The sequence below is a fragment of the Amblyraja radiata genome, chromosome 19, assembly GCF_010909765.2.
Source record: "Amblyraja radiata isolate CabotCenter1 chromosome 19, sAmbRad1.1.pri, whole genome shotgun sequence".
In the NCBI taxonomy this organism is placed as follows: Eukaryota; Metazoa; Chordata; class Chondrichthyes; order Rajiformes; family Rajidae; genus Amblyraja; species Amblyraja radiata.
In genome coordinates, this window is record NC_045974.1 from 2,614,164 (window position 1) to 2,629,894 (window position 15,731).

Below are 15,731 nucleotides of genomic sequence, written 5' to 3' on the forward strand. Positions count from 1 at the left end.
AGGGTGCAGGAGGAAGCAGTCCCACAGGCTGGTCAATGGCTAAACAGTCACAGGGAGGAGGTACAAACACCACACACGTACGTACAGACAGTGCCCGAGGTCAGGGGTCAGAAATGATTAACCTCTTGGAAAACCTGACGAAAACCTCAAGCAAAGGGCAGGGAATTTTCCACAAGGAAACCAAATTGAATCTCGCTCTTGAGGAGCGGCACAGTGGCGCAGCGGGTAGAGCTGCTGCCTCACAGCGTCAGAGACCCCAGCTCCATCCTGACCACGCTGCTGTCTGTCTGTGTGGAGTTTGCACGTTCTCCCTGTGACCACGTGGGTTTTCTCCGGGTGCTCCGGTTTCATCCCACATTGAAAAGGCGTGCGTTGGTTTGCGGATTATTCGGCCCCTCTGTAAATTGCCCTCTAGTGTGTAGGGAGTGGATGAGAAGGTGGGATAACATAGAACTAGTGTGAACGGGTGATCGATGGTCGGCCTGGACTCGGTGGGCCGAAGGGCCTGTTTCCATGCTGTATCTCGAGTCCAAACTAATCAACTTTCATTTTAACTGTTGTGAATACAATTTGGAACACAAGCTATTCCGAGATTGTTGTTAGGAAAATGGACACGACACCTGCTTTGTGTGGAAACATAATTGATTTAACTAGTACCTAGCGCTTCCATTGTTTAATGTAGTTTAGTTTAGTTTAGTTTAGAGACACTGATTGTGGATGATCAGCCATGATCACATTGAATGGCGGTGCTGGCTCGAAGGGCCAAATGGCCTACTCCTATTGTCTATTGTCTGTGGGGGAGGAAACTGGAGCACCCGGAGAAAATCCACGTTCCCAGGGAGAATGTGTAAACTACCCACACAGACAGCACCCGTAGTCAGGATCAAACCTGGATCTCTGGTGCTAATGGGCCTGTCCCAATTAGGCGATCTTTTCGGCGACTGTCATAGTCGTGGCAGGTCGCCGAAAAACTAGCGACTGGACGCCCCCTACGACAATGTCTATGACAACCAACCACCTAGTTGACGTCGAGCTACGGCAAGCTGCCGACAACTGGCGACCCATTAGAACGTCCACCTGTGACCACACCTACGACAAGCAACGACCCTGTCGGCAACAACTGAAGACAATTCAGCCGCCGGTACCTGTCGCCGGTTGACGTAGGTAGTCGCCGATGGAATTCACCGGTCAGCACCCAGCGGCACCCAACGTTACCTGGCAACAACCTATCACAGCGCCCACGTCGGGAGAAGTCAAGCCACGCTCATTGGCGTCAAACCAACTGTCGCCGACAATTTTTCAACACGTTGAAAATCCAGCTGCGACTAGAACGACGCTACGACTCTTTGGGCGACTGAGGAGACGACTCACAACCGTACAGGCGATACCACGGTGACCATGTCACCTGTAGTCGTCCACAAAATAGTCTAGGTGGGACAGGCCCTTAAGGTGGCAAATCTACCGCTGCACCACCGTGCCGATTTACACAGAGACATCCATGAATGCATAAGATATTATTATTATTATTATTATTATTATTATTATTATTATTATTATTATTATTATTATTATTATTATTATTATTATTATTATTATTATTATTATTATTATTATTATACATTCTACTCATGGGCGCCTTTCAAAGGACTCTCAAGGATGCCTTACAAAATTTAGTAAGCAGATCACAAAATATATATGCGGAATGAAAAAAAAAAAAAAAAAATAGTAAGGACATCAACAATACAAAAATTGAACGAGAGAGGTGCAGCAGCTAATCGCGCTAACGTTCACTCTCACTTTCAGCTCCAATACCGATTTCCCGGCAACCGTTGGCCCGTCTGCCGCCCTAATCTGGACAGAATTACAAGAACGCACTTGAAACCCCCCCCCCCCACCCCCCATGGAAGTCCCCCTGAAAATGTGTTGCCCAGGCTGGGAGAGGCGGCCAATCTCCACCTGATCGGGACCTCCATGGCCAATTGGCGGGTGGAATCTGACCCCTGGGGCCGGGGCCCTGGAGCCGGCAGATCCATTCCCATAGGCTGAGGCTCTACAAGGCGCTGGTCAGCCAGCATTTGGAATATTGTGAGGAATTTTGAGCACCAGATCTGAGGAAGGATGTGCTGGCACTGGAGAGGGTCCAGAAGAGGTTTAGTTTAGTTTAGGGATCCAGCACGGAAACAGGCCCTTCGGCCCACCGGGTCCGCGCCGACCAGCCATCCCCGCACATTAACACTATCCTAAACACACTAGGGACAATTATTTTACATTTACCAAGTCGATTAACCTACAAACCTGTACGTCTTTGGAGTGTGGGAAGAAACCGAAGATCTTGGAGAAAACCCACACAGATCACGGGGAGAACGTACAAACTCCGTACAGACAGCACCCGTAGTCCGGATCGAACCCGGGTCCCCAGTTTACAAGAATGATCCCAGGAATGAGTGGGTTAACCTATGATGAGCGTTTGTCAGCACTGGGCCTGTACTCGCTGGAGTTTAGAAGAATGAAGGGGGACCTCATTGAAACGTACAGAATAGTGAAAGGCTTGGATAGAGTGGATGTGGAGAGGATGTTTCCACTGGTGGGAGAGTCTAGGACCAGAGGTCACAGGCTCAGAATTAAAGGACATTCTTTTAGGACATTTCTTTAGTCAGAGGGTGGTGAATCTGTGGAATTATTTGCCACGGAAGGCTGTGGAGACCAAGTCAATGGATATTTTTAAGGCGGAGATAACTAGATTCTTCATTAGTACAGGTGTCAGAAGTTACGGGGAGAAGGCAGGAGAATGGGGTTAGCAGGAATAAATAGATCAGCCAAGATTGAATGGCGGAGTAGACTTGATGGGCCGAATGGCCTCATTCTATTCCTATCACTTATGGCCTTTATAACAAGAGGAATCGAATATAGGAGCAAAGAGGTGCTTCTGCAGTTGCACCGAGCCCTAGTGAAACCACACCTGGAGCATTGTGTGCAGTTTTGGTCCCCTAATTTGAGGAAGGATATTCTTGCTATTGAGGGAGTGCAGCGTAGGTTTACAAGGTTAATTCCCGGGATGGTGGGACTGTCATATGCTGAGAGAATGGAGCAGCTGGGCTTGTACACTCTGGAGTTTAGAAGGATGAGAGGCAATCTCATTGAAACATATAAGATTGTTAAGGGCTTGGACACGCTAGAGGCAGAAAACATGTTCCCGATATTGGGGGAGTCCAGAACCAGGGGCCACAGTTTAAGAATAAGGGGTAAGCCATTTAGAACGGAGACGAGGAAACACTTTTTCTCACGGAGAGTGGTGAGTCTGTGGAATTCTCTGCCTCAGAGGGCGGTGGAGGCAGGTCCTCTGGATGCTTTCAAGAGAGAGCTAGATAGGGCTCTTAAAGATAGTGGAGTCAGGGGATATGGGGAGAAGGCAGGAACGAGGTACTGATTGTGGATGATCAGCCATGATCACATTGAATGGCGGTGCTGGCTCGAAGGGCCAAATGGCCTACTACTCCTGCCCCTATTGTCTATTGTCTATTGACAGAATCATCGCCGACTTCCGAGGCCGACTTTGCGGGCTGGTATCTCGGCCCCCGGGCCCAGGTGGAACGTTCCAGAACCGTTGGACTCCTCTCGGAGGCCGTGACCTCTGTGGGTCCGGATGAACCAGAAGGACTCTGGAAGCCGGACGATCTGCGGCGACACACTGTATCTTTGCTCTTACCTCGCTGGCTTTCAAAACCCCAAAGAGAGGGAAGAGGAAGGCTGGGACCATGGCGGCGGCTCCCAGCGGCACCGCCTCAGACACCCAGTAGACTGCCGTGACTATCAGGACGTAAGCACACTGGGCCTCCGGCTGGAAAACACAAAGAAAACATTCACTCAGCCAAACCCAGGAGCAATGAGCACCATGGAACGCAGAACAGTACAGCCCAGCAACTGTGTGCTATGTCTGGGGTTGGCAACCTTGATCTGCATAGGGGCCAGGACCCATATTTGTGAGCGGATGGCAGGCCACATCCATCACCATAGTCAATAAATGGAGGTAATAATAATGCATGTTATCTAAATTAGTAATTAGTAATAATGCATGCTAATAATACATAAATTGGTAATAATACATACTAATAATACATACTAACTAGTGTGACACTTGGTAATGGTTTTTGCATTAGTTTTCAAGTGTTTTTCCAATTAGTTTTCTGCAGTTCCCAGTTCGCCTGCGTGCCCCGGGTCTGGCTGTAGTGCCCAGGTCGCGAAAACTAATTGGGAAAAAAACCCGCCGATTTCAGGTTAGGGGCCGGATCCGGCCCGTGGGCCACATGTCGCCGACCCCCTGTGCTATGTAATACACACACAGCATGCTGGAGTAACTCAGCGGGACACGCAGCATCTCTGGAGAGAATGAATGGGTGGCGTTTCAGGTGGAGACCCTTCTTGTGTGTCTTTTGGTGGTCCAACTGATTCTTTGATGAAACAAGACATGATACAGATCCTGATGCAAGCTGAATCATGAATGGATTCATTTGGAATGGGACGCAAATGCTTTCCCTCCCCCCTCGACTCCATCCAAGGACCCAAGCAGTCTTTCCAGGTGAGGCAGAGGTTCACCTGCATCTCCTCCAACCTCATCTATTGCATCCGCCGCTCCAGGTGTCAACTTCTCTACATCGGTGAGACCAAGCGCAGGCTCGGCGATCGCTTCGCCCAACACCTCCGCTCGGTTCGCAATAACCAACCTGATCTCCCGGTGGCTCAGCACTTCAACTCCCCCTCCCATTCCGAATCCGACCTTTCTGTACTGGGCCTCCTCCATGGCCAGAGTGAGTCCCACCGCGAATTGGAGGAGCAGCACCTCATATTTCGCTTGGGCAGTTTACACCCCAGCGGTATGAACATTGACTTCTCCAATTTCAGGTAGTCCTTGCTTTCTCCCTCCTTCCCCTCCCCTTCCCAGCTCTCCCACAGCCCACTGTCTCCGCCTCTTCCTTTCTTTTTCCCGCCCCCCCCGACATCAGTCTGACGAACGGTCTCGATCTGAAACGTTGCCCATTCCTTCGCTCCATAGATGCTGCCTCGCCCGTTGAGTTTCTCCAGCAATTTTGTCTACCCTCGAAAGCATCTGCAGTTCTTTCTTAAACATTTCAATGGGTAGATCTGCTGCCTCTCAACGCCAGAGACCCGGGTTCCATCTGGACCTCGGATGATGTCTGTCTGTGTGGAGTTTGCACGTTCTCTCTGTGACCGTGTGGGTTTCCTCCGGGTGCTCCGGTTTCCTGCATACATCCCAAAGACGCGCGGGTTGTGGGTTAATCAGCTTCTGTACATCGCCCCCTAGTGTGCAGGGAGTGGATGCGAAAGTGGGATAACATGGAACTAGTGTGAACGGGCGATCGATGGTCGGCATGGACCCGGTGGGCCGAAGGGCCTGTTTCCATGCTGTATCTCTCTCTCCCAACTCTCTCATGCCCCTGTGACAATAGAGTGCCTCAGAGGGCGGTGGAGGCCGGTTCTCTGGATACTTTCAAGAGAGAGCTAGATAGGGCTCTTAAAGATAGCGGAGTCAGGGGATATGGGGAGAAGGCAGGAACGGGGTACTGATTGGGGATGATCAGCCATGATCACATTGAATGGCGGCGCTGGCTCGAAGGGCCGAATGGCCTCCTCCTGCACCTATTGTCTATTGAGTAATCAGTTGGTTCAAATATGATTTCCTCACTGCCTTTGGACAATGAGTGATTGATTAGTCGGAGTTGGTAAATGATAAACTGTGTTGGAGAACTTTTTCCAAACGCCTGCTCCTTACTTGCTGTTTGTCAACGTTTTTTTGTAAAACCAGGCTGGGTGGCATTCTCCTCGGGATGGGTGGGTGGGCAGGGGGGCAGAGGGGGCACCACGATGTTGGGAAGATATCACTCTGCTCAAGTAGACTGGCTGATCAGCAAGCGAAAAAAGGCACAGTGCTGGAGGAACTCAGTGGGTCAGGCAGCATCTGTGGAGGGAATGGACTAAGGCCTGAATGGACCAAGTCCACCCCCTTCATGGCACACTTGGTCAACCTGAGGAGCACCTTCTGCAACAGACTCCCCCAACATGTTTCCTGCCTCTAGCGTGTCCAATCCCTTAATAATCTTATATGTTTCAATAAGATACCCTCTCATCCTTCTAAACCCCAGAGTGTACAAGCCCAGCTGCTCCATTCTCTCAGCATATGACAGAGCCGCCATCCTGGGAATTAACCTTGTAAACCTACGCTGCAGTCCCTCAATAGCAAGAATGTCCTTCCTCAAATTAGGGGACCAAAACTGCACCATTGATTCCTTTAGCCCTAAGAGCTAAATCTAACTCTAACTCATTAGGGACGGTGTCAATGAAACTTATCTCCTGTTATCTTTGTTTTTGAATGTAATCCTGAACAGATGATAGGAGGTGAGGTGCACTGAGTCATGGTGCTCGTCAACATTGTGTAACGAGATCAAGCTGGAGTCTGGAACAAGGCGGAGAGGGGACAGAGAGGATCTACGAGGATGTTGCCAGGGCTAGAGGGTGTGAGCTACAGGGAGAGGTTGAGCAGGCAGGGTCTCTATTCCTTGGAGCGCAGGAGGATGAGGGGAGATCTTACAGAGGTGTGTTAAATCATGAGGAATAGATCGGGTAGATCTTGCCCGGAGTAGGGGAATCGAGGACCAGAGGACATAGGTTCAAGGTGAAGGGGGAAAGATTCAATAGGAATCTGAGGGGTAACCTTTTCACACAAAGGGTGGTGGGTGTATGGAACAAGCTGCCGGAGGAGGTAGTTGAGGCTGGGAGGGATGACTCCCAACATTTAAGAAACAGTTAGACAGGTACATGGGTAAGACAGGTTTGGAGGGATATGGACCAAATGCTGGTAAGTGGGACTGGTGTGGATGGGGCATATTGGCCAGTGTGGGCAAGTTGGGCCGAAGGGCCTGTTTCCACACTGTATCACTCGATGAGTCTATCAGGTACCTTTTGCCCCTTGCTGCCTTGTTCTTCCCAGACATACACACTACTCCTCGTTACATCTGTCTGTATATTTACATCTTACTGGTATTAATGCTCATCTGCATTTCTTTAGGAAATGTATAGAAACATAGAAAATAGGTGCAGAAGTAGGCCATTCGGCCCTTCGAACCTGCACCGTCATTCAATATGAGCATGGCTGATCATCCAACTCAGTATCCTGTACCTGCCTTCTCTCCATACCCCCTGATCCCTTTAGCCACAAGGGCCACATCTAACCCTCTTAAATATAGCCAATGAACTGTGGCCTCAACTACCTTCTGTGGCAGAGAATTCCAGAGATTCACCACTCTCTGTGTGAAAAATGTTTTTCTCATCTCGGTCCTAAAAGATTTCCCCCTTATCCTCAAACTGTGACCCCTTGTTCTGGACTTCCCCAACATCGGGGACAATCTTCCTGCATCTAGCCTGTCCAACCCCTTAAGAATTTTGTACGTTTCTATAAGATCCCCCCTCAATCTTCTAAATTCTAGCGATAATTCCAAATGGGCTCAGAAAGGCAAGCTGTTAAAAGCTGCTGTTTAATAATGCTGACTCCACAGTTTATCGCCAGACATTATATTAACCCAGTAAGAATATACCAGACTGCTGCCTAGATTAGAGGGTATTCGCTAGAGGGAGAGCTTGCACAGACTTGGATTGTTTTCTCTGGAGCGTTGGAGGTTGAAGGGATGGAAGTGTACAAAATTATGAGAGGCAGAGACAGGGTGGACAGTCACAACCTTTTTCCCCAGAGTGGAAGTGTCCAAGTCTAAAGGGCATAGTTTTAAAGTGAGAGGGGCCTGGATCGCGCTGCCAGGGGTGATGGTGGAGGCAGATACGATAGTGGCGTCTAAAAGGCTTTTAGATAGGTACATGGATATGGAGGGGATGGAGGGATATGGATCACCTGCGGGCAGAGGAGATTAGTATGGCTTGATAACATACAACCATATAACAATTACAGCACGGAAACAGGCCATCTCGGCCCTTCTAGTCCGTGCCGACACTTACTCTCACCTAGTCCCATCTACCTGCACTCAGACCATAACCCTCCATTCCTTTCCCGTCCATATACCTATCCAATTTATTTTTAAATGATAAAATCAAACCTGCCTCCACCACTTCCACTGGAAGCTCATTCCACACAGCTACCACTCTCTGAGTACTCAATCATGCTCAACATGGATATTATGGGCCGAAGGGCCTGTTCCTCTGCTATACTAAGATCTATATTCTATGTTTCACTCGAATTTACCATTTTCCTGACTATGTAAAAATAGTCAGGAAAGTGGAGCGTTAGAAGAAACTGGAAAAGATGATTTTAACATGGCATCATGTCCAGCACGGACATTGTGGGCCGAAGGGCCTGTTCCTATGCTGTACTGTTCTATATTCTATGTAAGATTGGTTTTATCATTCTTATGGAAAGGTCCCATGCTTTATATATATTTTTTAATTCTCTGAAATGACAAATGTGCACTTTGCTTGAAGTCAAGGATTTGTACCGCTGATCCCAGACGCATTGACTGTTCCCTAATGTACAAGGAAAAATCCCTGGGAAGAATCGGAAGTTGGAGCAATCCCAGTCTGGCATCACCATACCAAATATCATCGCATTAGTTCCAAACGCTGGCCAGAGAGACAGTCGACATCTTGATCTTCCCCAATGGTCAGAGTTTAGTTTAGTTTAGAGATACAGCGCGGAAACAGGCCCTTCGGCCCACCGAGTTCTCACCCACCAGCGATCCCCACACATTAACACCACCCTACACACACTAGGGACATTTGTTTTACATTTACACCAAGCCAATTAACCTACCAACCTGCACGTCTTTGGAGTGTGGGAAGAAACCGAAGTTCTCGGAGAAAAACCCACGCAGGTCACGGGGAGAATGTACAAACTCCGTACAGACAGCGCCCGTAGTCGGGATCAAACCCTGGTCTCTGGCGCTGTGAGGCAGCAACTCTACCGCTGCGCTGCTGTGACGCCCAACTTAAGTTCAGTTTAGTTTAGAGATACAGCAGGGAAACAGGCCCTTCGGTCCATCGAGTCCGTGCCGACCATCGATCACCCGTTCACACCTAGTTCTATGCTATCCCACTTTCTCATCTACTCCCTAGGGGGCAATCTACAGAGGGGCCGATTAACCTACAAACCCGCACGTCTTTGGGATGTGGGAGGAAACCGGAGCACCCGGAGGAAACCCACACGGTCGCAGGTAGAGTGTGCAAACTCCACACAAACCTGGGGTCAGGGTCGAACCCGGGTCTCTGGCGCTGTGAGGCAGTGGCTCTACCCGCTGCACCACCGTGCCACATTAAACTCTCACCATTCTGGTTCCATCTATTTCACCAATCCTGAACTTGATAATCATCTTTCCCGAATCATGGAACAATTACAGCTACAAGCGACCATTCAGCCCATCGTGTCTATGCTAGCCCTCTCACAGATGGTCTCTCACCTTCCATCTCTACTCCTATCCCCACCTTCAAGACCCTTTGGGAAGGCAAAGAGTGTTATAGGTGGCCAAACGTTCCCTGTTGAATCTGTGTTGCTCATTCTCCTTGGAAAAAACAGAGTCCAAGTACCAAACACTGCTCAACAAACAACATCTGGGAAGCTTTAAAATTAGCCACCCCCGACAAGATAATTTTCTATATTGCTTTAAATCTATCGTTAATGTTAACCTCGTTAATTGGGGATATTTGCAATGCAACGGTGAATAGTCATGAAACAATATTTGTGTTTAAGAAAGAACTGCAGGTGCTGGCTGTCTGAAGAAGGATCTCGACCCGAAACGTCGCCTATTCCTTCGCTCCACAGATGCTGCCTCACCCGCTGAGTTCCTCCAGCATTTTTGGCTACCTACGAAATAATACTTGATCGCTCCAGTGCTTGTACTCTGGAACGTGTCTGACAGCAGCAGCAGGTTCAGAGTCACACAGTCATGCAGCAGGGAAACAGGCCATTCGGCCCCACTCGTTCAAGATGCCCCCATCTTGTCTGAGTCTGAAGAAGGGTCTCGACCCGAAACCTCACACATTCCTTCACTGCAGAGATACTGCTTGTCCCACTGAGTTTCTCCAGCTTTGTGTGTCTATGCTCCATCTAAGTTTCATTTAGTTTGGACATACAGGCCCTTCGGCCCACCGAGTCCGTGCTGACCAGCGATCCCCACACATTAAGACTATACTACACTTATTAAGTATATAAACTTAGATACACTTATTAATGTTTTATAACCTTTAAAACCGAGATGAGAAAAACTTTGGTGAATCTCTGGAACTCTCTGCCACAGAGGGTAGTTGAGGCCAGTTCATTGGCTATATTTAAGAGGGAGTTAGATGTGGCCCTTGTGGCTAAGGGGATCAGAGGGTATGGAGAGAAGGCAGGTACGGGATACTGAGTTGGATGATCAGCCATGATCATATTGAATGGCGGTGCAGGATCGAAGGGCCGAATGGCCTACTCCTGCACCTTGTTTCTATGTTTCTATGTGTCATTCCCAACTGTCACTGTATGTCTTGTTGTCACTTGCGGGCGGAGCACCAAGGCAAATTCCTTGTATGTGAATACTTGGCCAATAAACCTATTCATTCAGTCACTAGGGTCAATTTACAATTTTTACCAAGCCAATTAATCAACAAACATGTACATCTTTGGAGTGCGGGAGGAAACCAGAGATCCTGGGGAAAAGCCATGCAGGTCACGGGGAGAACGTGCAAACTCCGTACCGACAGCACCCGTGGTCAGGATCGAACCCGGGACTCTGGCGCTGTGAGGCAGCAACTCTATCGCTGCGCCACCGTGCGCCCAACTAGTCCCATTTGCTCTCATTTGGCCCATATCCCTCTAAACCTTTCCTATCCATGTACCTGTCCACGTTAAATGCTGTTACTGTACCTGCCTCAACTACCTCCTCTGGCAGCTTGTCCCATACACCCACCTGTGTGAAAAAGTTGCCCCTCAGGTTCCTATGGAATCTTTCCCCCCTCATCCCAAACCTATGTCCTCTGGTTCTGGATTCCCCAACTCTGGGTAAAAGACTCTTTGCATCCACCTAGTCTATTCCCCTTGTGAATTTACACACCTCTATAAGATCAACCCTCAGCCTCCTGAGCTCCAAAAATATAATCATAGTCATACTGCATGAAAACAGGTCCTTCAGCACAACTTGCCCATGCTGACCAACATGCCTCATCTACACTAGTCCCACCTGCCTGGGTTTAGCCCAAATCCCTCTAAACCGTTCCTATCCATGTACCTGTCTAAATATAGAAACATAGAAAATAGGTGCAGGAGTAGGCCATTCGGCCCTTCCGAGCCTGCACCGCCATTCAATATGATCATGGCTGATCATCCAACTCAGTATCCTGTACCTGCCTTCTCTCCATACCCCCTGATCCCTTTAGCCACAAGGGCCACATCTAACTCCCTCTTAAATATAGCCAATGAACTGGCCTCAACTACCTTCTGTGGCAGAGAATTCCAGAGATTCACCACTCTTTGTGTGAAAAATGTTTTTCTCATCTCGGTCCTAAAAGTTTTCCCCCTTATCCTTAATCTGTGACCCCTTGTTCTGGACTTCCCCAACATCGGGAACAATCATCTTGAATCTAGCCTGTCCAGCCCCTTAAGAATTTTGTAAGTTTCTATAAGATATCTGAATAATATCTGAATAAAAACGTTGCCTTTAATGTTACTTCAAGTCTCAGCCTGCTCAACCTCCCCCCTACAACTCTGGCCCTCGAGTCTCTCTCTGTACCCGTTCCAGACATGGTCTGAGCTGGCCCCGAACCCGTGGCAAGGAAGTGGTGGACTTACACTGTCGGGATACAGGACAGGCAGAGGTAACATCAGCAGAGGGATCAGGATGACCAGCAACAACTTCCGAGCCCTCCACAGATTCCTCAACATCCCCATCGCGTCCAAAACCAGCGGGTCTTCAGCTCCTAGCGAACGGTGGACCTTCTCATTGGTAGAGATGACTCCTTGAGGTAGAAGCGTGTTGTCTTCTTCTCAACCTGAGAACGTTTGTTGTGGAATTAGAAGAACAGCTGCCCAACGGGAGGTCCAATGTCCACCTCAGTTGCCCAAAGATGTGGTCCTCGATCAGCAATTCTATTCTCAATTGGACACCGGTCGTCTAGGGATATGAATGATCTTCAAGATCTCCTTGCCTGTCACGGTACTGCTCAGCCCACGGGCAAAAAAAATGCTGCCTTTGCTTGGATCCTCTGGTTGAATCAAAGTATTAGTTTCAGACCCGGTCTCGGTGGCTGAAGTCCACCCAGGTGAGTTCCTTTGACTGAGTTGAGATGTTACAGGACCTCCCGACCCGGTATCTTCCTCCTCCGCCTGCCCTTTACCCCGACCCTATGTCCAGCAAACTTCACCAGAACTTTTCTCCCCTTTTATCAAAAGTCAATCCCATCTTTTAGTGAGTCGCCGCCCACACGCGAGAAGTCGCCGCCAATGGGTGAAGGGCAAGGACCTTCTCAACCCAATCGGGCCGGGGGTAGAGGGGGGGACACAGGGTTAATATATCTGTCCATTAACCCCTCTGCTCGCCCTCCCTCATCCCTTGCGCAGCGAAGGACTGGCTGTGAGATTCACGAATAGTTGAAAGGTTTTACCTTTGAACCCGAGAGACGCAGGAATTCCCAAGTGGTGGAAATTAACAACAACTATTTTAAAGTTAAACCCATCTCTCTCTCTCTGCTGCGGCTGTAGTGGAACTCTTGGCCAGAGCTGGCGTCGTCAAGCGACGTCTCTAGCTCATTGTGTCCGCGGTAAAGTAACACAGTAAAGTAACAGGCAATGCAACACAGTACTCGCTAGAATTTAGAAGATTGAGGGGGGATCTTATAGAAACTTACAAGATTCTTAAGGTTCTTAAGACAGGCTAAATGCAGGAAGATTGTTTCCGATGTTGGGGAAGTCCAGGACAAGGGGACACAGTTTAAGGATAAGGGGGAAATCTTTTAGGACCGAGATGAGAAATGTTTCTTTCACACACAGAGAGTGGTGAATCTGTGGAATTCTCTGCCACAGAAGGTAGTTGAGGCCACAGTTGATTGGCTATATTTAAGAGTGAGTTAGATGTGGCTAAAGGTGTCAGGGGGTCTGGAGAGAAGGCAGGTACAGGAAACTGAGTGTTTAAGAAGGAACTGCAGATGCTGGAAAATCGAAGGTACACTAAAAAGCTGGAGAAATTCAGCGGGTGCAGCAGCATCTATGGAGCGAAGGAAATAGGCAACGTTTCGGCCCGAAACGTTGCCTATTTCCTTCGCTCCATAGATGCTGCTGCACCCGCTGAGTTTCTCCAGCTTTTTTGTGTACCTACAGGATACTGAGTTGGATGATCAGCCATGATCATATTGAATGGCGGTGCAGGCTCAAAGGGCCGAATGACCTACTCCTGCACCTATTTTCTATGTTTCTATGTAAAGCAACACAGTAATGCAACACAGCGGATTGTTGATCACCCCCCCACCCCACAGAAACTGCAGATGCCACAACATTGAGCAAAATAGCTCAATGACCTCCTCTCATGATTATATAGACAAACTATCTCTAGACACAGGTAGATAACAGTACTGGAGAAACTCAGCAGGTGAGGCAGCATCTATGGAGCGCAGGAATAGGTAACTTTTCTCAGTTCTAAATGGCCGACCCCTTATTCTTAAACTGTGGCCCCTGGTTCTGGACTCCCCCAACATCGGGAACATGTTTCCTGCCTCTAGCGTGTCCAAACCCTTAATAATTTTATATGTTTCTATAAGATATCCTCTCATCCTTCTAAATTCCAGTGAATATAAGCCCAGTCGCTCCATTCTTTCATCATATGACAGTCTCGCCATCCCGGGAACTAACCTGATGAACCTACGCTGCACTCCCTCAATAGCAAGAACGTCCTTCGTCCAGCACTCTGTGTTTTGCTCAGAATCACTCATCTTCTCTAGCACTGAGTTCTGTGCACTTTGTCATTGAACAGTACGCTGTGGACAGCTTGATTGAAGTCTTTTCTTTGACGAGATAGCACGCAAACACTCATGTAAAGTCTTTTCTTTGACGAGATAGCACGCAAACAAAAACATTTCAAAGTACCTCGGTAAACGTGACAATAATGGACTTAGGGATACAGTGTGGAAACAGGCCCTTCGGCCCACCGAGTCCACGCCGACCAGCGATCCCCGTACACCAATACTACCCTACACACACGAGGGATAACTTATAAATTTTACCGAAGCCAATTAAGCTACAAACCTGCACGTCTTTGGAGTGTGGGAGGAAACCTGAGCACCCGGAGAAAACCCACGCTGTCACGGGGAGAACGTACAAACTCCGTACAGACAGCACCCGTGGTCAGGATCGAACCTGTGTCTCTGGCGCTGTGAGGCAGCAACTCTACCGCTGCGCCACCGTGCCACCCAGCTTGCCCAACTTTGCCTGTCAATTCCCTCCACAGATGCTGCCTGACCTGCTGAGTTCCTCCTTTATCTCCTGGTGAAATGAATACATCACAAGCCACAGAATTCTGCCAGAGATGACCGAGGATACTGGCCATAACTTTCACACGCACGCATGCACGTACGCACACACGCACGCACTAACAATGATCTGTTCTACATTTCCCTTGACCTCGTTTCCCTTTGTCTTGTTTTCGCACCTTGCACTTCCTTATCTCTGTATCTCCCTCCCCCCCCCTGACATCAGTCTGAAGGAGGGTCACGACCCGAAACGTCACCCATCCCTTCTCTTCAGAGATGCTGTCTGTCCCGCTGAGTTACTCCAGCATTTGCGTTAATCTCTGATCTATGCTAGTTCCACCTACCTGCAATTTGCCCATATCCCTCTAAACCTATCCTCTCCTGTACCTATCCATCTGTTAAATGCTGTTATAGTCCCTGCCTCAACTATCTTGTTCCATAAACCCATGTGGAAAAAGTTGCCCCTCAGGCTCCTATTAAATCTTTCCTTCCTCAACATAAACCCATGTCCTATGTTTTTTGCTGAATATCCAAAAATATATATATTTAAAAAATCAATAATATCTGGAATTTGCAGAGTTTCTGGCTGTGCCTTACTGTGTGGATACATTGGATATTGTTTTGTGAAGGACTTCCCTGCTGGCTGAGAGGGTTACAGCAGGTGAAGGGTGACGTTGGCTGAGCCTTGCTTGCAACTCATTGTTCAGATCTCAGCTCCCTGTGAGCTGCTTTCAGCCCAGTGTTTTTGACACTTCCGTTCCCAATGCTCTGGCAGTTCTGCTGCATGTCCGGTCCAATCCATTGGCAGCCTCTGCCCGTGCAGCTGCTCAGTATGGAGGGCAGCAGGGAAAGCCCAGAGAAACCTCCTCACCATAGGAAAGAAAGACCTGGGTTAAAGAATGCATTTGGGTCCCATTCTTCACATCACAAGGCTGGTTACGGCTATCGTTTGCCCGTGTGTCACCATTGAAATGTAGGAACGATACTGGCGGAGAAGGGCCCAGAGTGCTGGAGTAACTCGGCGGGTCAGGCAGCATCTGTGGAGAACATGGATAGGTGACGTTTCACTGTCCCGCTGAGTTACTCCAGCACTCTGTGAAATGTCACCTATCCATGTTCTCCACAGATGCTGCCTGACCCGCTGAGTTACTCCAGCACTCTGTGAAACGTCACCTATCCATGTTCTCCATAGATGCTGCTGCACCCGCTGAGTTACTCCAGCACTCTGT

General features: G+C 48.8%; 1 protein-coding gene across 1 annotated transcript in view; it reads right to left on the bottom strand.

Annotated features, from left to right (window-relative positions):
* slc13a4 (solute carrier family 13 member 4) overlaps positions 1-12,509 on the bottom strand; it is a 46,397-nt gene extending 33,888 nt beyond the window's left edge. The window contains exons 1-2 of the mRNA XM_033037452.1: positions 11,834-12,509; positions 3,707-3,838 (exon numbers count right to left, since the gene is read on the bottom strand). Of these exons, the coding sequence (XP_032893343.1) occupies positions 3,707-3,838; positions 11,834-11,932 (231 nt within the window). The 5' untranslated portion in view covers positions 11,933-12,509. The remainder of the gene's footprint in view (positions 1-3,706; positions 3,839-11,833) is intronic.
* Positions 12,510-15,731: the final 3,222 nt, after the last annotated feature.